The 27618-nt window shown below is 39.9% G+C and overlaps 1 protein-coding gene across 1 annotated transcript in view; it reads right to left on the bottom strand.

Annotated features, from left to right (window-relative positions):
* The window catches only part of PEPD (peptidase D), a gene marked incomplete at its 5' end in the record, with an annotated part of 127816 nt that overhangs the window by 16245 nt on the left and 83953 nt on the right, over positions 1–27618 (bottom strand). The window contains 2 exons of the mRNA XM_009870010.1: positions 2885–3069; positions 20788–20936. Of these exons, the coding sequence (XP_009868312.1) occupies positions 2885–3069; positions 20788–20936 (334 nt within the window). The remainder of the gene's footprint in view (positions 1–2884; positions 3070–20787; positions 20937–27618) is intronic.

Below are 27618 nucleotides of genomic sequence, written 5' to 3'. Positions count from 1 at the left end.
GGGGGGAAGGGAAATGTAGTATTTTTCTAATATCCCACAGCATCCTTTGCAGAAAATGTGCAAGTTTTTTACAGTGTTTGTCAAAGAGGAAGAAAGTGCCTGTTCAATGCTGCATGTGAAAGCAGCTTACTGGAAAAGATGAAAACTTATTATTGCCAATTTTCAAAAAAGAAATCTTTGGCTACTAATGAATAACTAATCTAAGCTAACAATGTCTGGAAATAGTTTTTTTGGAACACATAAAACTTTGTGACGGATAAAAATTAGGAAATTAAAGCTTATTGTATTATTCCAAATGTAACTGTTTACACTTGAGGAAAAATAATGGAGTAATATCCACTTGGAAAGTTTTTATTTTTAAAAAATCCTTTGTAATACTCCCAGAAATTCCCTTGGCCAAAAGAAAATAACTTGCTTCTTAACCAGCTAGAAAAAAGAGCATGATACTACAGGCATGGGCTTAGTGTACAATAAACACACAAATGGCTTTATGAAATTCCTTGTGAAAATCTTACTAGCTGGTAAACATTTAAAATGCACAAACAAAAAAAGTCACTCCACAGCATACTAGATGTCTTCAGAATGTGTTTTCTCATGAAACAATGAGGCATAGATTAAAAACTTTCTCCCATTTAACACAGGCACGTATCATACTCTCATGAGAGGTGCCCAGCTGCTCACGTTTAGATTTACCTGGGGAAAAACACATGCCCCAAAGCCTTCCCTCTGTGATTCTGCGACTCTCGTGCCTCCCTGCCCCACGGCTCCCTCCTGCCGCTGGCAGGCAACATGCCTCCCATTAGAGCTTAAAGCCCAGAGAAGCCTAACGAAGTTCTCTTCATCGACAGGCTTTTTGATGTGGGTTTTCCACCATCAGGTGCTCTGACACCCAGCTACCTCACCTCAGTCAAACAACCCAACGTAAAGAGCCTAATGCTTTTGGTAAGAGAGAAGCGATGGGTCTAACCAAGGTGGAATTAATGCTGCAGAGAGAGGGTAATGGGGCTGCTCTTCTACAGAACCCCAAATTTGTTGTTTTACAAACTAAGTTGATGCCACACATCCATCTACATACAAATTTATGTAGCTATCTGTTTGTGAGCTATATGCTTCCCTCACATTCAGGAAATAAATTAGCCATGCAAACTTTCTTAATATAAGAATGCAGTTGGCACATCTACACAAACGTTTTCAGTATTTGTAGGTATAAAATTCTCTATCTGCATGGAGCTCTGGTAATATGAAAATGGCGAGCCTAATTCCTTAGACAATCCAGTCCCTATGTCCATTTTTATCTTTAACAGGTTGCTCTTTCAAAACTGTGGATAGATCAGTCTGCCTTCAGAAAAATGACCCTTCAATTATATAATATACCAGAAAATTAATAGCTACAAATTTGGTCATATGCAAATAAAAATTAGTTTCAAAAACTGATTCTGTAGCTCATATGCCACACTACTGAAACCTGATAAGAGGTGGAAGGTCTCTTCCTCTATACTCTCCTCAAATCAGTTTTAGAAGTCACCCCTGAAATTAAGGTACTTGCTTCAGCCTTCAAAGGATAAGCATACAGTTTCTAAGCAAAAACCAAACATGGTCCTTCTCACTCTCACAATTTTTCTCACTTGTTCCTAAAACTTAGTTAACTCTTTACCAAGTTTTGAACATGTGGCTCCAGTTTACGTAAGTCCACGAAATTCAGAACGGCTGATCACAACACAAGGAAAAACAATCTAAGCAAAGGCATGCAACATTACAGTCCTGGATTTTTAAATCTGTGAACTCTCCAAGGAATCCCATCCCTTGAACTTTGCTGAATGCCTCTGTTTGTACAGGAAGAGAATTCACTTGGGAGAGATAGAGGGGCAAACATCCATCCTTTCTGTGTTAGCTAGTGAAGAAACCTTAAAATATGAATCGAGTTGCTTTTGATTTTTCTTTCATTTTAATCATATATAGGTTCACTAACTCATGCCAGTACCTTGTCATCACAGTATTGTGTCTCAGCAATGATACTATAAACAGAAGGAGTACCCTCAAATGTTATATACTGTTTCTTCCCTGCCTGCAAAAGTGCACCGAGATGTTATGTAGCCTGTTCATCCAACATGAACAAGCTTCAAAATATGCATAAACCTCACCTAAAAAAATTCTTAGCTTCTTATAAAAGAACATCTTACAGAAGAGAGATGGCAAATGATCTATTTTCATACTGTATTACTGAAAATTCTCAAAGAGCCTCACATAATATAACACACAGAAAATCCTTCTGAAGCCTTTCTGAACACAAGGTGTTGTTTTCACATTTGCAAAGACTGGAAGACTTGATGATTTTTTTTTGCTTTCTACTCTTATTTCAGAACAATCTACACTGGTGCCCATGCTGACACTAGAGATCAAAGTTCAAGACAGGAATATGAGGCAGCTTGTTTCCCTGTGACACAGCCAATGGGGTTTACTAGCCCAAGTGCAGCAGTGGGCTCCCACAGCTGCCTCACATCTGGAATGGAGCAAGTAAGTCTTCCCACTACAGGTCTTGGGCAGACTGAGATGCTATTTGCCACAACATAGGGGATGCTGGAGTGATGTGTTACAGCAGTGACTCATGGAGGAACAACACAACGCATGTAGAAATTGAGCAGATTAAGAATGCCCCAAAGGTGGCAGCAGTCTCCCCACAAGCGATTTCTCTTTTAACAAATTAATAGATTCCCTTAAAGTAAACTGCATAAAGCATCACATCCAGAAAAAAAACCCACTCAAATGCACATCTGCTCCACTGCTGCGAAGATGCAATCGGCTAATCATGCATAAACCAAGAGAAAGGCTGATGGAATTGAGAGGGGTTAAACTGCAAAGCAGTCGAGAATGGACTAACACTAACCTCTGGGTAGCCTCCAACATCATGCACATCGATTCCAAGTAGATGTCCAAGTCCGTGTGGCATAAATATTGCACCCAGATGAACCTTCACCATGTCATCCACACTGCCTTTCAGAATGCCAATTTTCGTCAACTCCTCCAGATGGACTCTGTCAGCCAGACGGTGCATATCAGGCCAGGCGACCCCTTAGAGAGCAGAAACAAGCAGCTGAGTTAACTATTGCTAAAAGTTTTTAAAGATGACTTTCAAAAAGCAGATTTAACACATATAAAAAACAAAGGTGAAAAGAGCAACTACATTACCACAAAAATACTTTAAACAAGACAAAATTATCTTAACATGAATGTGAAGCACAAAAAAACCCTACAAACACCTTATAAACAAGATTCATATGAAAAAACGCTAAGACACTGCACCTAAGCACGTCTATGCAGATGCAAATGTATCGGTGAGTTTTCTAAAAGACCGTCAACTGTAAAATGCAGTTATTTACAATGCAGAACATAAAATATCACTATCCTATTATTTTCAATAATAATCATACTGACTTAGAACATTTCAGATGGAGTAACTTTCTACGTATGCAGAAGATTTAAAGCCCACATCTTTCTGGCAAAGCCACTCTCCAGAAATTAATGATTCCCTTGTGTTAATGGGCTGTGTAAAGCACAAGTCCTCTAATACACGTACTAAAACAGCATTACAAAATACTGTTGGTTGACTAGAGACAGAGTGCCAGGATACATTAGATTTCTATTATTTTGGTATAGGATACAATTTTGTTTGACAAACTGCTGGGGGGAGGAGTGAGGAAGAAAGCAGCTCTTTTGTTAGTAACACAGTACTGTCTTAATTAGTTCACCATGGCTTTGAGTCATCATCAACAGAGTGGTTGCAGAGTCAAGACAACTAGGGCTAAGGTACATTAGAAGAATATTTTCCTTGTTCAATTTTGGCATGATTAATCAAATAAAAAATAAGCATTTTTTAAGGCCAAAACCCCATCAAGTTCCATTTGCTTTAATCCAGTTAAACGTGCAGCTCTAGGGTCTTGTGAACGTGAATGTCATATCATAATTACATTAGCACTTTTTGCTGCAAGTACTGAGGCTTCATAGACAGAAACAAAATCATCCTATGGGAATGCTTAAGTAAAATTCAGTTGTCTTTTACGGCTCTGATAAAAAGGTCAGAAACACACAGAGGAGCATGTGGCTGCTCTGCCTTGCACACCGTCCATGCAGAAACTGATGCACCCTTACGCTCCCATTAGCACCGACCAGGAATCAGCTCGGCGTCTAAATTAGTCAACAGGCAGCCTCCTTCTCCCCATCAGATTACTCAGAGATCGAACTTTTCAGCCCGTTGCGTACACGCAGCTGAAGCAGCACCTTGCCCAAGCGAGACACAAGACAGAGGTGTGTAGCACAACAAGTCAGACAAATTCTCAGTTGCTGTTTCCTCACAAAAGCCAACAGTACCCAAGCGAGTGCTGCTCACCCACAAAATGTGTGCAATCTTCCTCCTGTTTAAAATGTGCTATTTGTGTTTTATCTCCTTTACAAAGGGATTTAGATGTTTTCCTTCAAAAACAACTATATATAAAACTATAGTCAGTTGTTCTTTGACAACTGTGTTCAACACAATTATGTTTTACAGGAATTTATCTTTTAATCTTTTTGAACAATAATTGTATTGCAATTCGTACTTCTCTAGATTCGTCTATAATTTTACAGCTATCTCACAATAGGCCCCAATATATTACCTGATAAATTGAAATCATTACAATCTAGCTCATCGATATAACAGATATCACACTGAAAGTATTCTTGAATCACAGTTGTTTTCCTATTTATTCTATAGTTGTGGGAACACAGAATTTCTGTGGGTGACTCCTAGTTCAGCTTTGGCACTTTGCAGTCAACTCTAAATGCTCTGAAAGTCTTTAATATTCTTTCTGGGGACACTAGATCTTCTTTTGAGATCTCTCCTGTGATTTCCTAGTTGAGTATTACTACAAGTCTTCTATTTTCATGTGCATGACTGCAAAACCACATGTAACGTCTGACCTTGGTCAACTATTTGAAGTGTCATCCTCTCTCGATACAAATGAAGGTCAGAACTCCACTGCTGTAAGACAAAACATAACCACATCCCGGATGCTCTGCATCAATTTAAGATGAGGTGCCTGAGAGAACTGAGGATGAGGTGCCTGTCCTTTGCAGTACAGCTTCCCTCTACAGCTGTGCTGGTACTATTTCTCTCAATTCAAACGCACAGACTCCGCTTCAGTGACCTTCATCAAACTAAATCAGAGATACAACTAACAAGAGATACAAAGATTAAACTGATTAGAAATAAAAACACATATCCATTTGTCTGGAAAAATTTAACAGAGCAAATGAATGAGACTGCTGCCCTAACCGAAAAGATTGCTGTGGCTGTAAAACCGAGTATTTCCAGGCGCTGAGCAAACCCATTAGAGCCCTTTCTTCCCTCATCTCTACTTTTCCCTTATTATCTCACTGAGAAAAAGCATGACTATTTCCCCTCTCCTCCTTCCACCCAGAGCTCTACATCCTCCTTCTCTTTTGGTTTTTATTTATCATATCTATTTCATTAGAGATCGAGGACAACAAAAAGCTCTACTGTGAAACAAATAATGAGGCTGCATGGAAAATCTGCAGCTTTGGGCTCTCTCTTGGAGCAAGGGCAGCGCTTCAGACAGAGCCCAGCAAAATGACTCTGGGCTACTCTTCCATCATCTAACTGGTGCCATCAGTTTTGCTTGAGATGAGAAGTACTTCAGCTCCCGCTCCCTCGTGCATGCTGCTGGAGCTGCACTGGGGCAGCTCTGCCTGGAGGGAAATGAAGCTACTTCTGGAGGCATCCTGCTAAATAGTACAAATCTTGTTTTACAGGTAAATAGGTGTTCAAATAGTCCTAATTTAAGAAAAAAATGTTTATAGATAGACTGCATTTTCTATTCTATTCTACAATGACTACAGTGTGGTGGCATTTCACACTATGAGGCCACTCCCTCCAAAGCACTCAACCTGTAAGTGTTACGTAATACAGTCACACATACACAGACTATTACTAAGAGAAATGACAGGATATTTTTAAGCTGACTAGAGACAGTGAACTACGTGGAGTGACCTTACCGGTCTTCACTTAAAAAAATGGTGACATCCTTGTCTTGTTTGATATGAGCTGATAGGAATAAATGTTAACACTAAGGTACAAACAGGTTTTTCCCCCTTTTTTTTTTAAAAAAAGTAGTTTGATAAAGAAAGAGGATCTAAATGCAAATTTTCAAATATTTCCTAGTACACTTAAAATCTTAAAAACATTAATTTCATTAAGATTAAGAACTACTTTACTGTAATAACACAATTACTTAGAAGTCCAGAACACAATCTATTGAAAGAAGCCAGCCTAATTCAAGACAGATCTCTTAGTCCACTTTACACATAAAGTATATTCCTATGTTGTCTACATTTAACATATAGCAAACAGAAATATACAACTTTTCAAATTTATTTTAAACCTCAAATTGTATGAGGTTTAGTCTGGAAATCAGAATCTTTATACTTTAATGGCCTGTGCAAACCCAGCTGTCTCCGGGACTGGCTGGCATGTCTGCATGTAACTGTTATTTAACGAGTAAGTACACCTGGAGAGTAAAAGGCCTCAGATTCTGCTACACTACTTTTCCTACATACATACTGAACTTCCAATAACTGTGAAAAGCAGAGAAGGGAAGAGAAATTAAATATCACAGATAACTTAACTAGGAAAGCCATGAACAGAATTTTTTGGAACTCTCACGATGGGCAATTCAATAATCCAGATGCGCCAGAAGGGCTTGCAGTGAGGACACGTGAATCCCTGTGTTAAAGCACAGGGATGTCTATATTCTGTTCAGACGTTTGTGGGCACGTGCTAAAGCTACGAAAATTATAATAAAGAAGCCCCTGTGCAGGCAGCCAGGGAACAACCTGCCCAACAGGACAGCATTTACAGACACAAAAACCCCACACTGATGGAACAATCCTGAATGAACAACATTTGGCACAAAGAATCCTTAATTCACGGAGGCTACTTGCTGTTCAGGTACTTCAGTTTTCTGGATTAACGGGGATCTGGTGGAGAGCCCTGTCACCCACCGCAAGCTGACACAGCAGAAGTCAGGCACCGTATTAGCATTCTTGCAGCGAGAAAAAGCAGTTAAAACCCAGCTAAAAACCACAACAAAACAACTTCCACGCAAGTGGCTCCAGCATCAGTTATGTGAGTTACTGCAACGGCCGAGTGTTTTGCAACACCAGCCTGCACCAACTCCCACCACCAGTCACCCACTAGGATGTTTTACTCATATATTATTCAGGACTATTATTTGGTAAAACTTTATCATAGTTGCAGACATGCTTTTTGTTTAAAAAGGTTTACCACAGTTGCAGACATGCTTTTTGTGTAAAAAGGTTAGCTCCATTACTGTCTTTAAGCTGATTTATAAACCAATTACAGTCCACTGACAGATGAGGTTTAAAAAGCTAGACTGGAGGGTCCTTGGACTTTGACAGCTTGTACCAAAACGAGCCTGCACTCAGGAAAATCTGCTGATGATGTGTCTGCTCCATTCTTAATTCTCTGCCAAACGAGATACTGGGTAACACAGGTCACTGAAGCAGTGACTGGCCCCCCAGCAAAGCTCAGTTACCAAGGCTCGTTAGGCTGCCATTTGTCACCTGCCGAGCAGAGCAGCGAGTGCTTGGGCAAGAGGCCAGGGCAAAAAGCACCTTTTACAGCAACCAAAGCACTTGCGACCCCCTGAGATGCGGAGTGAATGAACCACACAGCAACGACCACACAGTGGATATGTCCAGTAATGAAATGGGGCAGATTGTGGATTAATTAAACAACATATATCTACAGAGGCTGGTACTTTTCAGATACCATGCAAACAGTATAGCAGAGGTTTGCTGTTGTGTCAGGTGTTGTGTTTAAAAACGGCAAACAATACATTAACTTTACTAAAAGGTGGGCTTTTAATTTTTTTTTTCATGTCAAGCTACATGTTTCTTGGTGTTCTCAGATACTACTGTGACAGAAAAGAAAAAGACAAAGCGAGTACTGTTCTACCTCCTTGATAATATTTCCTCTCTAATTAGCTGTTTCCCAAACTCATTGAATTTCAGCTAAACCACCAGGTTTTAGGGACTCAGACACATCATAGAAGGATCTCTGCAAAAATGTGACTTTTTTGATCACACCACTGATAGGGAAGATTTTTCTTACCAAAAAAACCTCCAACAAAATGCTTCTAGTGAAAACAGAAATCAAAAGCAATCCTATCTTTTAAGAAATATACCATAACTTTTTAGCCAGTAGAATTAAAAAGATGAGTTGTTATAACACATCATGCTATAAACTGTTCCTCAGCTGCTGTTAAATCACTGGTATATTCATTTTCATTCCACTGATTATTTTCTGATGTTTTATTAGAAGCTATTCGAGAACATAAAGTAGAAACAGCATACAAAAGTAATTTAGAATTACTGCATGGTACTTAGCCACTTTGGTCAGAAAGTGCTCTGAAAAGGCCTAACAGGATTTTTTTGGCCGCTACTTAGGGTACTTTGTGGTCCTAATGTGACAATGATTAAACCACAAATGATTTAGCATGGGTTTTTTTTGTTGTTGTAGGGTGGGGTTTTTTTGCCAGCACAGATGTCACAATCGTACTGAAAAAATGAGTATGGCAAGGTTGTAGTGGTTTCTCCCCAAATTGTGCTAAGGTTAAGTTACATTTAATTTTTGAGTGTCCACAGACAAGGGCCAAAGGCCCGATGTCCCTGGCAGTGCCACTGCAATGCAGACCTAACACACAACGCCTGTCCAGCCAGCAACCCCCTGGAACAGATTAAAATCTGCCAACATGCAGTGACCATATCAGATAAAAAACAATAGGTCCTTAAAAATTCCAATGAAATCCAGTTTAAAAAACAAACCAAAATATCATTTAAAAAACAATGATTTCTTTCCTCTTCACTTGGATACTAAAGAAGAATTTGTTGCATTTCTGATTTTCATGCCTTCCTTTTGGCCCACTAAATGAAATACTCAGCAGTTGCTCGGTTTTCAAACTTAGTTTCCTGCAGCACCAGGTACGGCAACTCTGCAAGAGGGTGAGGAATCGGAGTGAGAAACAAAAATGTAGTACTTAAACACTGACAATGTTGAGGCAACAGAACAGCAAAGCTGTTCAAAGCTTCATGCCTTGTGTAGGTAACGACCTGTAAAGCCTCACAAAGTGAGCGCTGGGTGGCTATATGGGTGCCTATTCAGGGATCCAATTTCAGGCTGTAATTTACAGTGGTGGGGTGGCTGAAACTGCCTGCATGTGATGAAAAAGCCCATTAACTTTGCCATCCTAAAAAGACATTGATTTTGCTGCTGCGTCACCCCTGCAGATACCTGGAGTACCAACTGCAGGGATTACTAGACTTCAGTCACAGCTCCAAACCAGCATGGACTTCTTCAAAAACCATCCCTCAAATCCCCAGGAAGATGCAGCTGCCTAACAGGAGTATGAGCTACCAAAGGGAAAGAGAGATGACTTCCTGTAGCCTCCAAAATACAGACCTCTTCACAAGGCCAAATAGCATTGTACTATTTAGTTGTACTGTGGTTTTTCTTTTGCATCCTTATGATGGAAGTTTTGAAGTTGTAAAACCATGGTCCCCATTACAAAGGCTGCACATGATGACCTGTAACAACACATCAGAGGCAACACCACCGTAAGTCTGCCACGCTGAAACTTTAAGAAAAGCACTTTGAATAGATGCAGACGTGGAGCAGGAGGAGGGATTTTTTCAATGTTTGGGAAGATGCTGTGCTGAGATTGAGCAGCACTGGCACACATGTTCCTGCATGTTCCGTCCCAATAGGTACACAGTAAAAAGAAGAGGAAAAAGGATTGGGGGAAGGGGGGAAGTGCTTGGAGGGAGTGATTGCAGTGTGGAAACTTACCCATCTTGGAAGCTTAGAAAATACTCTGTTTAGATAAGATTCAGGGCAAACAGCACAATCTGTGTCTAGCAGGTTTGCACTCTGACAGCTAGAGCTGATGCAGTGTCAAGATCGAAGGACTCACGGACTTTGTACTTCAACTCCAATTACAACATAAAACGAATGCACTTCCTGAACACTGAACTGGGAAAAAAATCAGCATACATCAGACCATGTAAAAGCAACTTATTCCCCCAAAGACGCTGCTAAAATCGGAACCGTACAACGTTACAATATTACAACCTGTTACAATTAGGAAAAAAGGAGTTTTAAAAAAACTAGCTTTAAATCAAAACCAATTCACTAGAGAAAGGCTAAACAAACCTGCAGCCAATTTAGGCTCAAAGTCTGTAAAGGCTTCTAGATGTATTTGCTTTGAACAAGCAGCACCTATGAAGAAACAGCGGAACCTTCCCTGTGCAGCTGGGCTGCAGGTTTGCCCCCAAACCACGGCAGCTCCTGCACTCGCAGTCCCAAGAAGGGCTGCTCAGAGACCTCCCCACAAGAGGAATTTGGGGCAGGAAGGCCCAGCTGTTTAAAAATGCCTGCTTTTATACACTTGGAAATAACTCAGGGTTACTCTAGACCTTGTTAACGTTGCCGTGGTCACTGTATGCATGGGTCAGCTCCTGTGCGTTAGTCACAAGCAGCAAGAGCAGCTCCCAGAAGGTTTGCAGTCAGACTCACTGTCTGAAATCTTGCATTTCAACAGATTGCTTCTTGCGCAGAGGAACTGCAGGATCTGCAGGATTTGACAGAAAATACTGTCTTTTTCTGCCCCCTCTTGCCGTTGGTTACTGCTACTCTGGGGCAGGTTAGGTTACATGCCCAGCAGTGGGAGCTCCAGTAATCAATAATGTTATTTTTATTTCATAATATCTTACAAGAATCAAGAATTGCAACTTGATTGTCAGTATTGTCTGTGCATCCTTCAGTTCCTTCAGCTTTCATTTCCTAAGTGGTGGCTGACACTTTAACTATTTATTCTGACAAAAATGGAATTAACCTACCACAGAAAGCTCTACTATCTTTTCTGGGTCAACCTCAGAGAGTTAGTATTCAAAGGCAAACTTATTTATGAACATTAATGCTGTCAGGAAAAATACAGCCAACTCCACCCAATAGAGAAGAGACTACAAATAGGTTTTTAAAACATATATCAACAAGGTTTACTTTCCAGTCAGTCTTTAACACTTAACTTGCAGTCTTAACTGCAAAGGGGGAAAAAAAATACTGTGGTGTCATTCAGCAAGATCCATGAATATCAAGTACTGGTTACAAAATGCCCTGAAAGCACTGGTTCTTCAGAGGAATTGGTATAAAATCTTCCACTTCTGTCATTAATGTTTTATTTCTCAGAATAATTGTTTTGCTTCAAATATTACAGCAGATTAATAATGATCAGCAGCACTTTGCCTCAAATATGACAATATGAACGGGAATAATTCATAAGGGCATTTTGAAATTATACAAACTGTAAAATAGATGTGCTCCCATACCCTTCCCCATTGTGCTAGTCTCAAAAGGTCCAGTTTACAGTCCAATTACTTTCTAAAAATTCATCAAAATTAGCAACTGTTTTTATACAGCACAACAGACAAGTGTGACTACATGGTATTCTACTAAGTACAACTCTGGACTACATAAAATAAAGCTCAAATGGCTTACATGCAAAAACCATCCACTGCATGTGAATGAGAACCTTGTACTTAACTTGGAAGGAATAAATATTAATAACAGTTACAATTCTTTTCTTTAGGTATAATAAATTTCAATCCTAGTCGAATGCAGTGACAATTCTTCTAAAGCAGTATTCAAAATAGTAGCAAACCAAAATAAATATGAATTATAATGAAGTTAAAGAACTGTCATGGACAAAAAGAAGTGGTAATATGTGAAACTGTAAATTTTGAATTTGCATGTGTTCCTAAGCATGACTCTGCTCAACTTAGTAACTGCCAGTAATGTGATCTGCTATGTCAAATACCCTAGCTGTTAGTTTCCAATTAAATGGTTCTTTAATTATTTGGGCTATTCTAATCTGTGGTTGTAGTGTTATCCTACCTGAGCAAATTCTCCACTATTCTTTGTTTGTTAGAGACGTGTTATTAGAACATAGAACAGGGAATCATAGTGGTACTTTGAATTTAAATGATAGCATTTTCTATTATATAAAATAGGCTATTTATGAAACCAGTACTTTTCACTGAACCTACATCCTCCTGACAGTCTCACTGAAAAAAAAGTGCCTCAGTATTCAGGTATTAAAACGTTTTCAGGAGTACACACCATCCAAAGTTTACATTCTGCTACAAAAATACAGGTCATTCACTCTCTGAAGTCCCAGGGCTTCTATCGACGTCTTTGAGCTTTACCACTTGAATCCTTTAGCAGCAGCTGAATGGAGAGGAGGCAAAACATGGGAAAATAAAGTGGCTGCTTTGGTTTGTCCTTTTGATAACATCCCTTGAAAGGATGCACATGGGGAAACTGGCTACGGCCCCTCCATTGCCAAGGTCAGGAAGCTACAGGAAGCTACATCAATGAATGAAAACTGAAGAAACCAGGAGAAAGCACAAAAAGGGGGCATACGGCTTCACACAGCAGCTCAACACTAGCGCAGCTGCAGCTGTCCGAAAGGCAAAGACCGAGACCGAGTGGGATTAACTTCAGTTAGCACCCTGCGTCTAAACACACAAGGCTTTCTATGGTTCTCTGCCACCAAAGGGAAACTAGAACGAGGAGTCTCCAGTACCCAAACTCCAGGCACAACTGCAGCAGCAAGCTATATACTAACATGCTGAGCTTGGTTTAAGGTTGCATACAGCAGGTGGCACACCGTGGAGTTGTTACATTTCAGCCTAGTGAACTCTTCTCCTGGGCTTTAGCAGAATGTCTCACACTCAGACCCACAGAAGGGTCTAACACTTTTCTCTGAATCGGTTGGCACCTCACACAGTTTGGCCCTAAATCTACTGAACAGAAGAAAGAAATGACAGAAGAAATTCTAACTTGAGAGAAGCACCTTCAGACACCTATTCTCAACTGCAAAATCCAAGTCGACCTGGTGAGGCAGCGTGAGCAGGGACAGAGGAGGGACCATCAGCTACAGAGAACCTTCTGTAGCCCAAGCCAGACAGCTGCTGGCCTCTGCTCCAATCCTCTCTCCTGAGCCTCTTTACCTCAAAAGACCTTAATCTTTTGGGAACTACTTACCTCTTTGCATTTACCCAGCACCTACAGCAAAAAGGAAACCATTCCTGGTAGGCTCTAGGGATCAGTTGATATCTACATGTGATTAATAAAAGGACATTTTATTTGCTTGACAGGTGAGTTTACTTCTTTTCCTGAAATGTTTTTTACTGTATTGTTTTGAATGGTTTTGAAGTGTACTGGACTTTACTTTCTTGCTCAAAGATTGTATGGCAATCCTGGCATTGATGAAATGGGCAACGGCTGATCTTTAATTCTGGGAGAAAGGATTTAAGAGCTTTAAGACCCCAGGCCTTTATGTGAAACGACTTCTGGGAAAGCTATAAACAGGCAAGGAATCTTCCAGGCCATCTTCCATTATCAGAGATGTTAGTCCTGGGACAGAGATTTCTTTCAAGATGTTCCACAACAGCATTTATCAGAAAGACAACGCCTGAAAGCCAGAGGCAATTTGATATTCACTCTTTCTTGGATAGTAAAATTCGGGACTTGGGGATATGCATACATCCCTGAGCATGAGCTCCAGCTTGAAAAAATGCAGAGATACAAATCCTATAGGGAGACCCTATGGTAATCTTGGCACCCCGAGGAGAAAAGCTTTCACACTACACATAAAGTGACTTGGTGAACAACAACTTCTGTGCGTATTTGGAATCATTTTTCATTTTACTGAAACAAACAAACATCAACCAGTAAATATTCCCAGCTGCACAGCTAATGTCTGAATGTAATTCTGGTTCAATGGGGACTTTGGATATACAAGCTTTTAAAGTCATATAAATGTAGAGATAGGGAACTGAGTGGCTGCCAACCTGGCCTTACTCAATTCTTCCTTGGGAGCAGTTTGTTAGACAAAGATAATTTTTTTTTTTTTTTAAACTGGAATTTAGGACAATAGAACTTACTGATTGAGGTGTTCTAATTCTTTCTCCCTCTCCTCTCAAATACTTCAAGATTGAAAAAAAATCTTTCTGTTCATTTTTTTAAAATATACACAAGTTTTGCAGTAGTACCCGGAATGCTAAGCATATCAAGCTCCTTTCCCTCCCCTTCTCCTGTGACTTTCCATTACTCTACAGGGAAGATAGGGAGGAGTGTTTGGAGGTGCCAGTGTGCAATTGCAACGGGATGAAAATAGAAAGCATGTGATTGCTCCAATATTTAGTTCATTAATCTTAAAGGCTTATGATTTAGTGCATTAATCCAAAATAGCTTTAATTGCAAAGCTTAAAGATAAGCATATGTCCTTTTCATTTCTTCTTAGCACAGTAGCAGATTTAATACATTAGAGAAACTTCAATGTTTCTATAAACAGAAACTGCATATAGAAACTTTTTGTATGTAGAAACCATACTGTCCTCATCAACTAGGTGTTATATTTATAGAACTCTAGTTATACATGTTCTCTAAATACTCAAGATAACAATCCAAATAATAAATAACAGAAATGGCTTGAGAGGCTGGACATAGTATAAATACACATTTGCTAGGGAATAAAAAAGAAGCTACTCCACAGTAACTTCTCAAACAGTATCGGACTTGTATGTATCACAGACAATAAAGCATCCATATCAGAACATACCATCCATATAAGACACTCAGAGGGTTGAATATCAATGTGCTTTCTACACAGAAACTAAAGTTCATCACTATCTGTTGGCTTGCAAAGCATAACTTCCCTTGTTAGGAGCTAAAGTTGAGCACACAGGCATTGGCTCTCACCAACATCTCTTCTTAAATCACTGTCGCTTTCATTTGCATGTTTCAGAACATATTTAGAGCTGTGGAGTGATATAGGTTAGGAGGACAACAGGAGGGTATCTGGTCCAAAACCTGACTCAGAGTAGAGTTAACTTCAAAGTTAAAACGATGTTTCTTCAACAATTTTTTTTCCAGAAGTTTCAGCAATGGACCTTCAGCAAAAGCAATTATTTTACACGTTTCTTCATATAGATTTATATTTATAACTTATGACAAATGATGGTTAACAAAACTATGACATTGACACTGGATCTAACTTAAGTGACTGCGACCAAGAATGGAGGCAGGATTTGGGAACAACACACATATGCCCTTTCTAGATCTTCAGATGTTTTTACTACCAACAGACACACCAAACTTGCTCACAAAAGGGTGTAATCTACCCCTGAAGTTCAGACTCTCAACTGCTATCATGACACTTGTGCACTGCAGGAACTACAGACCTTAGAGCTGACGCCTCACACCCTGCCATTAACCATTACACTATACAGCCTTATGCCTACTGACGTTCTGCTACACAATACTGCCTCCCCCATCCCCTTCCCCAGTTTGCTTCTTCAAGCTTGGGCAATTACAGGGGTGGGGGAGAGCTACACTAAAAGCAGTATTTTTATGGTTAACAGCATCAAGGACTCTAGAGTTAGGCAACCTCAACTGATGCTGTCTGTGCAAGCTTTTCTTGGACCCTCAGTGCTGACGTGTTACGCTCTAGTCCTTTAGTTATGACCATCAACTGCTTTAGATGGGATTTCACTAGTAGCAAGGACTTTTTGATGATGTTGCCTTTTTCCGTCCTAGAACAAAACTTTTAAAACCTTCTGGAGATTTTCCATGACACTCACCAGAGAAATACACCCAGCATTACATTTTGTAATGGAGGCAGTCAGCTAAAAGTCAGAAAGACCTGATGCAAGCAAAACTGCCACATTCATTCTTGTGTATACTATAGACAGGAAAGTTCACATGGAGGAGAGACTCAGAAGTACCTCAGCGCAGTGGAAAAGCTTCCATCAGACCAACCAAAGCTTCTTCCCAACCACAAGATGCAAATCCACAGGAAGCCCCAAGTTAATTTAGTTCTAAGGCTACCTTATTTCCAGAAGACTCTAACTCCAAGGCAAGCACAGCTCCTGCTAGACCACTAATGACACCTATTCCTCATATAGCTCCTCTTCCACTTGTTGCAAAAGCTGAAAGTGCACGGGAAAAGAAACAAGAGACTCTGCAGAAAAGCAAGCATGGCAAACGCACCTGAATTTTACCACTGGGAATTAGCAACGGTTCTTGACTCAGACTCCTGGCAGGATGCTAGGCAACTTGCTTCAAAAACAGTTTTAAATTTTTATTTATTTATTTATTTTACATTTGTTCATTAATAATTTTCATTCATTTTACCAGTGTCTGACCTGACAATCTGGAGTCTGATTTGCAGAAAAGCTGGGCACTCACAGCTGTAGCAGAGGTCAGAAGAGCTGGGGTTGGGGCAAGAGCAATGTTCAACTCCCTTAAGTCTGACAAATTCCAATCTTGGAATCCCAAAAAAGTCAACAGCTTTTAGACTAGCTTCTCCAGCCTGTCTGCCACGGCCTGCAGAAGGGGAACTGCTGCACGCTTCCATATCACTACGATGAAGCGCAAACGACCTTACCGCTTGCCAAGCACCTGTGCTCTGATATGATGAGCACTCTGAGAAAATCGGGTGAGGATGTTAATAATTCTGGATTCAGAGCACCTTTTGAGTAGGAGGCAATAAACAGCCCTGGGCCATGCATGGAGCAAAAGGTTAAAATAAATTACTGAATAGCTGCTCATTAGCTCAGCTTCTTCTGTTACATGCATTGCATGAAGATAGCAGGCTGAGACACAATGGATGTACCTACAAGATGATTTTAATTCAATTCATCCTCGCAGGTGAAATCTCTTTGCTGTCCCCACTTACTGGGTTTTGGTTTACACAGTGGATTTTTGAAGTGCATGAGCTGAATTAATTTCAGATGAAAGTAAACTGGGAGCTGTGCTCCAGGAGAGCACCTAATCTGCCCCAACCAATTTAGTAAATCTGAGATTAAAACACAATGCAGAAGTGAGACAAACTAGGATGCTAACTTCTGGGATACTTGGCTTTAAAATTTCACTCTCTTTCAAGAATTCTTTTAATGTAGAATATCTATGTAAAGACAAATATTTTCTCAAATCTCTATTCTTCTGAGTAAAAAGTAGATGATGCCTCAGTGAATGGAAGCATCAATATTCCACACGTCTCTGTATTTTAGTTCTTCAGAAGAGTAAATTTAACCCAGATGGACTCAATGCATTAAGAATGTCTCCTAAGAAATGTAACAGTCTCCTCCGAAATTTTGGATCATAAGCCTGGCTTTGTCAGAAAGAGATGAATATCACACTGCCACACAAGCATGACTCTTGCTTCACTGACAAGCATCACTGTCTTCATATGAGTTCCATGTTCAGTAGTTTCAAAATTGCTGCTTATGCAAGACAGGATACGTCCTTCTTCCCTTTTATTTTAAATAGATTTAGCTTGTGGCAGGAGTAATGATAACTACACTGAACTTGGGCTATAATCCCACAGAGAGCGTTTCTTAATTTTCAGAATATACTATTTGGCTCACAGATGGAATTCTTTCAGTTGGAAGGTAGAAAGACTCATATATGTGATCTGAGCTGTTTGCATGATCAGACCATGCACAGGATGGAGTCAGATGAATGCTCTTCTGCAATAAAATACAGTGTTTTGGAGCATTTTTAAAATTATGACAACTGTATACAGAAGTATAAACAAAGGATATTAGGAGGTCCATTATCACTCAGAAAGCTATTTCATTCAAGAGTCAATTAGGTTCATTTGAGAGCCAAAGTGAAAAAAGAGATACAAATCTCTGAACTACACACACCTACATAAAATGTTTAAGGTTGCCAGCAAATGTGTGTCCTTCATAAACACAGTTATGTAACCCAATATTTGGTTAGTGACTCTCCCTAAAGTACTCGCTCTCTATCTTGCAATGAGAAAGACTCTGGGAATCATTAACCATCTGAAGACAACAACTAGCTGTCCCCTGTGATCCTTTGCCACAAGGCACAATTAAGGCTCCGACTCCGTAGCCAAAGAGAAATACCATTTTCTACAGTGGCTGTCTCTCCTGCGGACACTCTTCCTGCGCAGCCTGGCCCACAGATGGTTACTGCCACGTGAGCCAAGTCACTTCACTGCCTTTGATCTTAGGAACCCTGGGAAATGACAACAAATAAAATAATAGCAAAATGAAAAAGGCCTCCATAATTCAGCAAATCTGACTAAAATATGATGGGATTGGGTTTACAATTAGTGCTTCTAGACCTGTCAGCTTTTCTGCCTCCTTTTTGGAGACATAAAGTATTAACTTTCCATCAGTCAGGGAGGAGAGACACTTGGGAGCTGAGTTCACATCACCCCCTCCCGTCCGCGACAGCACCTGCCTGCCCCAGGAGTGGACCCTGCTGCTTCAGTCAATGAGCTAACAAATCCCGTTTGGTCAACAAGGCGAAGGAAGCTGCAGCTTCTCCCACAGAGACAACTTTCTCTGGGCAGCACTAACAATATATTCAGTATCCAGCCACCCCTTCAGGGGCTCTGAGGTTTTTCTCGGCAGCCTGATAAGTGTGAGACTCTCACCACACTAGGAAGGTCAGCGTCTCTATTTCTTGTTTTTCTACAGTGGAATATTAGCCTTCCAGGAGATCTAATGCCTTTTTCAACTAGCAGTCCAACAGTACATGACATGGCAGATTTTTCTATCTGTCCCAGTGTTCAATTAAAACAGCTAGCCAAAACATTTTGAAAGAAATTTGATGGAAGGTACAAAGTCGATGTATTTCTTTTAAAGGATTTATGAAAGCCTTTCATTGAAATGTCTTATTGCTTATGTCCCCTTTAGTAAGAAAAAGGTTTTGATTGGAAACAACAAACTAAGTACTTGAATAATATCTTATTTTTAAAGTAATTTAATGTTGTATATAGAAGAGAATCTCTCTCTAATCCAAATCATCATTTCAGTTTGAAGTGTCTTTAGACTACTGTAAATTCATTTCAGACACTGTAAATACTTTTCTGCCAACTACCTAGTTTTTCATAGTTTTTCCAGTGTTTCATGCGAATTTCAGTAGTTAAGTCTTTGCCCTTTAGTATGTTTTTGAGAGCTCAGAGGAAAACGCAATAATATTATATTTTTATATTTTTTTTGCATCAGCAGACAGATAGGTTAAAAGCTGCACAAGAAATAAGGTACATGCCATATGGACCTACAAAGCACGTTTGCAGATGGTGACATTTTTTGCACATTGCAGGACTCAAACTGGATCTGTAACTCAACAGAGTGTGAAAGGTCCAGGTTGCACTTCACTACACAGAGGTACCAAATGAACCAAACCAAGGAACCAGTGCACAGAACATGTGTTTAACCTGCTTTCTGTAGCTCGAAAAATGCATGATTATTACTCTCATAAAACACACAAATGCATCTGCACCATTCTTCCAAGCAGGCAAGACAACTAAAGCACAGTTAGAACAGAAAAGTTCCATCCCATCTTCTGACATTAAGAATAATTCACATCCATGAATCTCAAGCTCCCAAGGTTAGTAAAGAATCCTTGCAACTACTTTTCAGAAATACTTAGCTTAATAACTTCTTATTTTCTGACACTGTAAATAAAGTGTTACGTTAACTGAGGATCACCATTCTGAATATAGCATCATACTAGCTCTCCAGTTGTGAAGATAGTCTGCAACTTATTAGCATGAAATATTGCCCAAAATGTTACATGAAATTAAAGGCAGCACTGAAATGCAAAGCAAACTATGCAGAGGAACAAGAGCAAGATTCTTCAGGGGAGAAATAGCAGATGATGGAGAATGCACGTTGTTATTAAAATGGCAAAATATCTAGTCTGATTTTGTGGATGAACTTTACTCCCAAGTTGCTAAAATGAGCAGCGGTGCTACCAGTTTGGTAAACGGGAAAATAAGGTGTGTTCTGACTGGCAATCCAGAAAGTCCATGCACTCAAGGCCCAATGACTGGCAGCTGATATGGTAAATTTAAAAGATGCATGTGCTTTGTGCATTAAGTGCATTTTTCTCAAAGCTATTCTATTAGTAATACTCAAGTACCTTCACCAGTGAATACTCAAAATTGCACCAGCAGTTAGCTCTAAAAGCATTTATTTGCTGCCCTAAAAGCAAAATCAGAGAAAAATATGATTTTCATCAAGCCAGACAGTTGTTTCAATCATGAAAATATACACGTGGTGAATTCACTTGCCTACAATTTAAAGCACTCAGTGCAGCACCCAATAGCCAGTGGTTTCTAAAGCTTTTTAAAGCTAATTGAGTGTCATTCCCAAAGATGAACACTCCATCCTCTTTTTCAACAGAGCAATTCTATTGAACTTATAACTAAAATACAGAAAATGCTTGAAACAAGTCGAAGCATGACACACATGTTGATTTCAGTCTTTGGTATGAGCTTGTTGAAAAGATGAGTGCCAGTGTAAACACACACCAGAGTAACAACTGTCACCACTAGATTAAAGAAATCAAGAAAAAAAAATATGGAAGATTAAAGTACCTTTAAATCTTATTATTAATTGTTTATTTATTGCTACTGTTTATCTATTGCTATTTCTTTAAAAAGTGTTACATTGTGTGCCCTACCTCTATCCTCCACTAGGAGCTGTTTAAACATGGAAATTATTTGTCTCATCTTGTTCCTTTCCAGCACTTCCTAAAATCCAAACATAATTGTCTTGACGGCCTGAATGCTGCCATCAAGCTTGTCTTTTCATGCACCCATCTTTTACCTGGCTTGACTGCTTTCATTACAGCCCGTGATGACTTCAGCACCGCTTCATAAATAGCCCTCTGGTCAGGAGTGAACTTTCCATTTGCAGGGAAGGTGCAGGTGATGTCGGAGCCATAGCAGTAATACTCTCCTCCCATATCAAACAGGCTAAAAAGGAAACAGAGTGGCGAAAAGTGAAAATTGAATCCCAAAGAAATAGGAGAACAGAATACATTTCTGTTGCTCTGCACTTGAAAATCATCTCCATTTTGTTAGCTGGCCATATAATCAACACCTGAATGCTGTTCCTAAGTAAAATAAGACGGCAGTCCCCAGGAATCTCCTAGCAGAAGAGGATCTGCATTACACATGGCTTAAACAGACACCCTTACGGGCTGTGCTGATCCTGGATGGAGACACTGAGAGAACACGGGAAGAAAGACAAAAAACACATGAAGAATCTCTTTCAAGCTCTTCAGTTCCAGTTTCTAGGACCTCTTCTCAGAAAAAAAAAAACATGGTCTTTTTTCCTTTCCTGAGAAATATTAGCACCACATAAAGGGTCTAACCTCAAAACTTAATGGAGAAATGTTAGTTAAATTACGGCCTTTTGTATCTAAGTGTCAAAATGGATCTGATGGTTTAAATAAAACGTCCCTGATAAAGGTTGGCTGCAACTGCTAACAATATAAACTTTCCTTTAAGACAACTTGCCTAACAGGGATTAAAGAAACGAGTATTATGGGAAGATTCAAGCAGAGAAGAACATTTAGTACAGTTTTCTGCATCAGAGGTAAAAGAAAAAAATATTAATTGCTTTCTTTTATGGGGACAAGAAACCTGATTTACCCCTTGAGAAGCGTATTTATTCTATATATGAACCAATGATTCACCACTGATTGCTCAGCTGCCAGAAATCAATCTGCAAGAATAGCAATTGAGTCTCTACACCCTTGTGAGAACCAGGTTAGACATTTGCAATAATACGCTTTTTGAGCCTACCTGATAAGGCACTGCACTGGTTTCAGCAGGCTCAAAAATCAGCAAATAACTATCTGGACCAAACAATACTTGAGCAAATAATCCCCCTAGTTCATCATATGTTCATTACAAGAAGGCACATTTTACCTGTAAGACTTAGGTCTTGACACACAGTATTAGTATGACCTCCTGATTTTTTAGGAGCTCAGAGTTGAAATCTGCTAATTTAGGTCTTCTGCCAACCATCTCAAATAACTGTATGAGACTCTTTTAGTAAGAAATAGAACTTTTCCTTCGCTGGGTTTGAAAACCTTGGGAGTTTTCTTCCTCTTGCTTCTGCTTCCCAGCAGGATCAGTGTCTTGCCCTAACCCTTGGCAGTCAGTCAGACAACACGAGCAGACAGAAGGACACTCCACTGGGGCACGCCCTCTGCCATCGAGTCCTAATTACAGCAGTAATTAGGAAAAACGTGCAGTGCAGCTCTGTCCCCAGCCAGCATACATGACTAGATATGGGTATGTACAAGTACCACAAAACGTACTACAGCACTCAGCTGTAAATGTTCACCACTTTCGACATAATTGCCACTGAAAGCAATGGACAATACTTAAGTGAAGGCAACAGCGGAAGAGTCAAATAATATTTCAGCAGGGTTGGGACTCTTCTTGCTGCATTGCATACACACACACATATTCACAAATATTCACTCCAACAAATTTTAAAATCCACCCTGAAATTTCCTCCATGAACAAATCTCTGCAGCGACTGCAAGTCCTGCTGAAGTCATCTCCAGCCTCCCCAAACTGGGCAAGGTTCATCTGCAGAGACTCGCAGGACTGGAACTTCAGGAACAAATCCCACGGTTTGCAGATGCGGAACTGCACAAGGCTTAAAGCTACAGGAGCGAACTCCTTAGGTGAATGCTACAGAGAGAACTGTACACGTTCACTTAAATATGAAATGTGGTATCTTAAAACAGCAAGTTGCTAACTGAAAAAAAAATACACAATAGACAGCAAATTTCAGACCCACAAGGTTAAAAAAAAAAAAAAATCACTATTTGACACCAACATCGCAATTGTAAAGTGGCCTAGCCAAACCTCAAAATCAGAAACCCCAACAACTCTGCCTGGGTTTTCATCTTATGGTTAGACTCATTTCTATAAATAACTAATGATGCACAGAAAATCTAAGGATAGAGAAAAAGCTGCTACATTCTCTAATGTGCCAGCAAGATACAAATTTCAGATTACTTATAAACCTACAAACCTACCCCAGACTGAATCCTTTCAAAACCACCACTCAACATTTCATGGTGCTTTGTGGGATTTGCAGTAGTTTTGTGGCCTAACTCTGTTACATTTACAGGTGTAAGAATCCATTCAGCATGGTGATGATAAATTTGAGAGCAACAGCTTCCCAACTCCCTGTCCGCGTCTACTGGAAGTTGCTAAGCTTTCTGTATTTTTACCTGGAGAATAGTTATTCCGAACTTACCATGGGCAAAATATTAGCTATGTCTTTAACCTCACAATTATCAGCATTTTCTCAAACCCATTCATCCCTTGGTGTTTGTTAAATAGTTTTCTGAGTTACTGAAAACTGAGTAACAGAAAAAATGTATCACGAAGCTGACGGTACTCCAAAACAAGGCTCACAAGCCAGGAAGCACCATTTGTTCAGGTTTCTTGGCTTCCAGACAAGAGGAGACATGAGGGAAGATGATCTTTCAAATTCCACCTCAGAGCACAACACACCATCCAGTCTGTATGCTTCAGTGAAAAAGCATCCAAACCAAACTGTACATTTGGGAGATATTTTGGCTCTTAGTGGGAATTCTCTTCCATTTAACTTCAGTTGGGAACATATCCATTAGTTAAAATGTTGCCCAAGACATGGAAATGGCCCAAATATTGTAGTTATCCTGAGGAAATAAAGGGAGCCTGAGAAGACTGCAGTTTCATATCTTTGCTTGCCAGGCAAAATAAGTGGTGAAGCACATTTATATAAAATAAAATGCATGTGAGCTACTATCTTCTCCTATTGGCAAACTGGAAAAAGTTTCTAAAAGCAGGTTCCTCAAACCCTGGCTCCCTAGAAAAAAACCACATTTATTTTACCCTGAAATTAGATGGTAAGTGCTAGCAATTCAGGTATTATTATTAATATATTTCAGTATGTTCTCAGTTGCATGTACAAAATTACCTGCCTGAAAATTCAGTCCTACAAGGTCCATTCACAGAAACAACTGCTTAATGCTCTGTGGACTTATCAAATATAGCAGTAATCTAAACAAATTACATGCACAAATGAGAACAGGCCTTATACGCATCTTGATCTATGGCTTACCTTTTAAGAACTGTGCAATGTAGAGTAATATATGTGATAACAAAATAAAGTATGGTCAAACTCTATTATTAGATAAATAAAGTACTACATATCTGGCAGAATGTCTATGTTGTCTATTACAAAATTTAATCATGAATTCTGTTTTCTGTTGAACAAAGAAAAATTTCACCCCAGAAAAATTCTTTTTCAGCAATTACTGATTTCAGTGAATGCAGAGATGATGTGTCTGAGGATGCCCCATTTCCAAGGCATCTTGAGAAGGAAGGTGGCCAGAGAAGGAGTGTGATCAGAGAGAGGCATGCGGTTCTATGTCAAAGTTGTCACTGATTTAGCTTGAAGCTGATGATGTCTTTTATTACACAGCAAAATCTCTTTCAAAATGTTCCGAGAGAGAAGATAATCTTCCTTTGCATCACTTTGTTAGGAGCAAAAGCAACAAAAAACTACCTGGCTTCATTTCGGGGTGAAAAGTGAATCACGTATAAAGCAGATTTAACAGTCATGAGACCCGAGTACTCTCTAAAAATTCCTTGTTACTGTTTCAGTTTGTTCTCTAGAATTAGTAAGAAGCTGTATCGCAAGCAAAAGATGCATAGCAAAAATATTCCAAACTCCTTCTTGAAAACATGGGCATAGCTCTCCTAAGGGAGGCTTAAGTTCTGTGTATATATATATAATCTGTCCTCCCAAGCATATTGCATAATACTGTAAACATTGTTAAGCAAAACCGAACAATGCATAGTATGAGAAACATCAGATAGCCTGTCAGTTGCTCTACTGACAGGATGACTTGCTTACATATCATTAATACCATGTTAGTCAACAGAATAATAATTAAAAAAAGCCTTCTGAATCTATTTATAAGTCACCTTTCAAAATGACAAAGAGCATTTCATTCTTTTCACAGGTTTGAGGTCTGACACCACAACTTAAAATCATTTTCTACATAAAATGGTACCAAGTCACAAAGAAGCAGAACCACAGCACTGCAGAAAGGACTGGCCCGGTACCTCCCTCCTTACAGGAGCTTCTCAGCCCCTTCCGGCAGGTCCCTGTGCCGCTGGCAGGGGCCCTTCCACGTCCAACCAAACTGAGTTCTGCTCCCCATGCAGGAACACACAATAGGAATTCAGAGAAAATACTTCAAGTCCTATCGGCAGGTTTGTAAGTCAGTCATCGTAACTAAAACACTGCACAACATGATGCACAAATGCTCTTTTCTCCTCCCGTCCCCTTGGAACAATATGGTCAAGTAAGATGAGGCCATGTTACTTCCACAGAATACTGCATCACAAAATAGAAAATTATAGTTACATTTCTGTCTTTCAAGCCCAGAAAGATAATATGCATTTTATATCAATTTTAGCTTTCTTAACATCTCACTGTGAAGCACCATAAACACTTCATGTAACACTTTAGATTTGAAAACTGTGGATTATAAAGAACCACAGTTATTTTCTACATAAAGTCACTGTATTCCATTTTTTAAAAAATACAGCATCATCTTCCTCTAAGCATGTGTTTTACTTTTATAGGCTTGCTGACACTTTTATTGTCAAATAATTTGAAATTGCCAGGCAATGAAGCAAATTATGGCCAATATCACAATGGGAAGCAACACTTTCTTTGGGATATCTGTGCCATGTGTATGAATCGTTATGATCCAACCATCAACCCAGCCCAAAGACAAGCTCTTGCAGGCATTTCTTGGGAAGCCTACAGCTGCTCCCATGAGCTAACATGCAGAGCTGTCACCTGCCTGCTCTACAGATCTGCTTGGTCTGTACACTCAGAGAACTGGATCTCCTCACAACAGTTACCAAAAAAAAAACAACAAAAAAAGTTCTTCTTCTGCAGTTGTCAACATCGCAGAGCAATGACTGCAGTGAATCCCAGGTGGATTTCCTCTTGGTGCAACACAATCCAGCATGGGGCTGTCCCAAGTGTCACCCGCCTCCAACCCACATCCTCTCCAACTTCTGTTCTCAGGACAAAATCTTCCTTCTCCCGAGTGGGTGTGCAAGGTTAGCAGTTAGAGAACTGATAGCACCATATCTTACCGTGCCCTCCTCGTACCTCAGGTTAAAGGTAAATGGGTATGAATACTGATGCACTTTACTCAGCAACGTTTACTGAGGTTTTAGGGTTTTGAGCCCTTATTAACCAACATACCTGTAAGTAAGTCAGCCAGATGAACTGGTGCCAGCCCAGTCCTAGCAAAGCAGGAATAAAGGCACACACAACCTTTTCCGTTCCTTATTGCAGTAAGAGCAAGTCATCTCCAGCTGGAGATTTCATTCTGTGTGATCTCGCCGTACTCTGTGTTGAGTTCACAGAGAGCGCTCTGTGCTTTACACTTCAGGCAGCAATTAAATCTTTACGTATTCACGCACTAACAAAATCTGCCCATTCGGTTAAAGGCTTCGAAGGCAATTTCCAGATTAAGGGAACTAGGTATCAGCAGTTCTATGAGACACATCTCTGGAAACATGCCAAGTGGTTTGGAAATAGGGTGGTTTAATAGCAGACCACAAGAATGATTTATAGTAAATGATATCACAAGTAAGTAAATGGAGAATTAAATGACACACACTTTTTCATTCACTTGCATCCTGACTAGCCAAGAGTTATCAATTAATAAAGCAACTCCGAGTAAGATAACACAGCAAACTCCAAGAGAGACCTGGAACAGCACAGTGTAAAGTCCTACCATGTTCAGGATGTTGTTGTGGTTTTTTTTAAGAGGTGTCCTCCTGTGAGCAGCTTCTGTCTGACACACATACACAGAGCTTGTACCAGCTCTGTCTTGAAGTCAGGCTTGGCTCACTGATTTAAGGCCAGTTTTCTGTTGTCAGCACCTCGGGGAGTCAAGAGCAACCACAGAAAAAAGCTAGATAATATTTCTGGCACAGGAAATGGTGTTCTGAGTATTCGCAAGAAAACATCAAGTTTTTGTTTAAGTCTCCTCTTCAGAAGAAGATCCTGTAGCCCACACAAGTAATGCAGTTACAAGGACACAGGATGGCTATGTGGCTATTCTTTGCCTAGCTGTGATTTGCATAATCAGGTGGCCCCATATACTTTGCGGGTGTCCTCAGCTGTGTCTTTTCATCTTGTCTACCTTCTCCATGACTTTCCCATCTTTGCTTCTCTTGTAGCACTGTCTCACTTAGGACTTTCACAGAGTGTTACAGATAATTGGAGGACTGCATGCCTTAAGTTTCTGCACTAAATAAACCAATGTTCATGATCAAGTACAACCCCCCTTTCAGTCACATGCAGTTTACATTAATGCCTTATTAAAAATGTAAGTTTGCCAGAGCAAAGAGCCAAAAACTTTTAATTGGCTTGTTTACAGCCAAATTCACCCCTGAGTGCGACCTCACAGCACTTCCACTAAGCAGAGAGATGTCTCTAATACAGAAGTGCTGCACACAGATAAAGAACTGGGACGATCAAGCCAGTGTAGCTGGGTGAGGAGGAGGAGGAGGTGGCAGCGATGGAGGCTTCACAAGACAC

The sequence above is a fragment of the Apaloderma vittatum genome, unplaced genomic scaffold (assembly GCF_000703405.1).
Source record: "Apaloderma vittatum isolate BGI_N311 unplaced genomic scaffold, ASM70340v1 scaffold12065, whole genome shotgun sequence".
Taxonomy (NCBI): domain Eukaryota; kingdom Metazoa; phylum Chordata; class Aves; order Trogoniformes; family Trogonidae; genus Apaloderma; species Apaloderma vittatum.
This window is presented reverse-complemented; position numbering and strand designations above follow the sequence as displayed.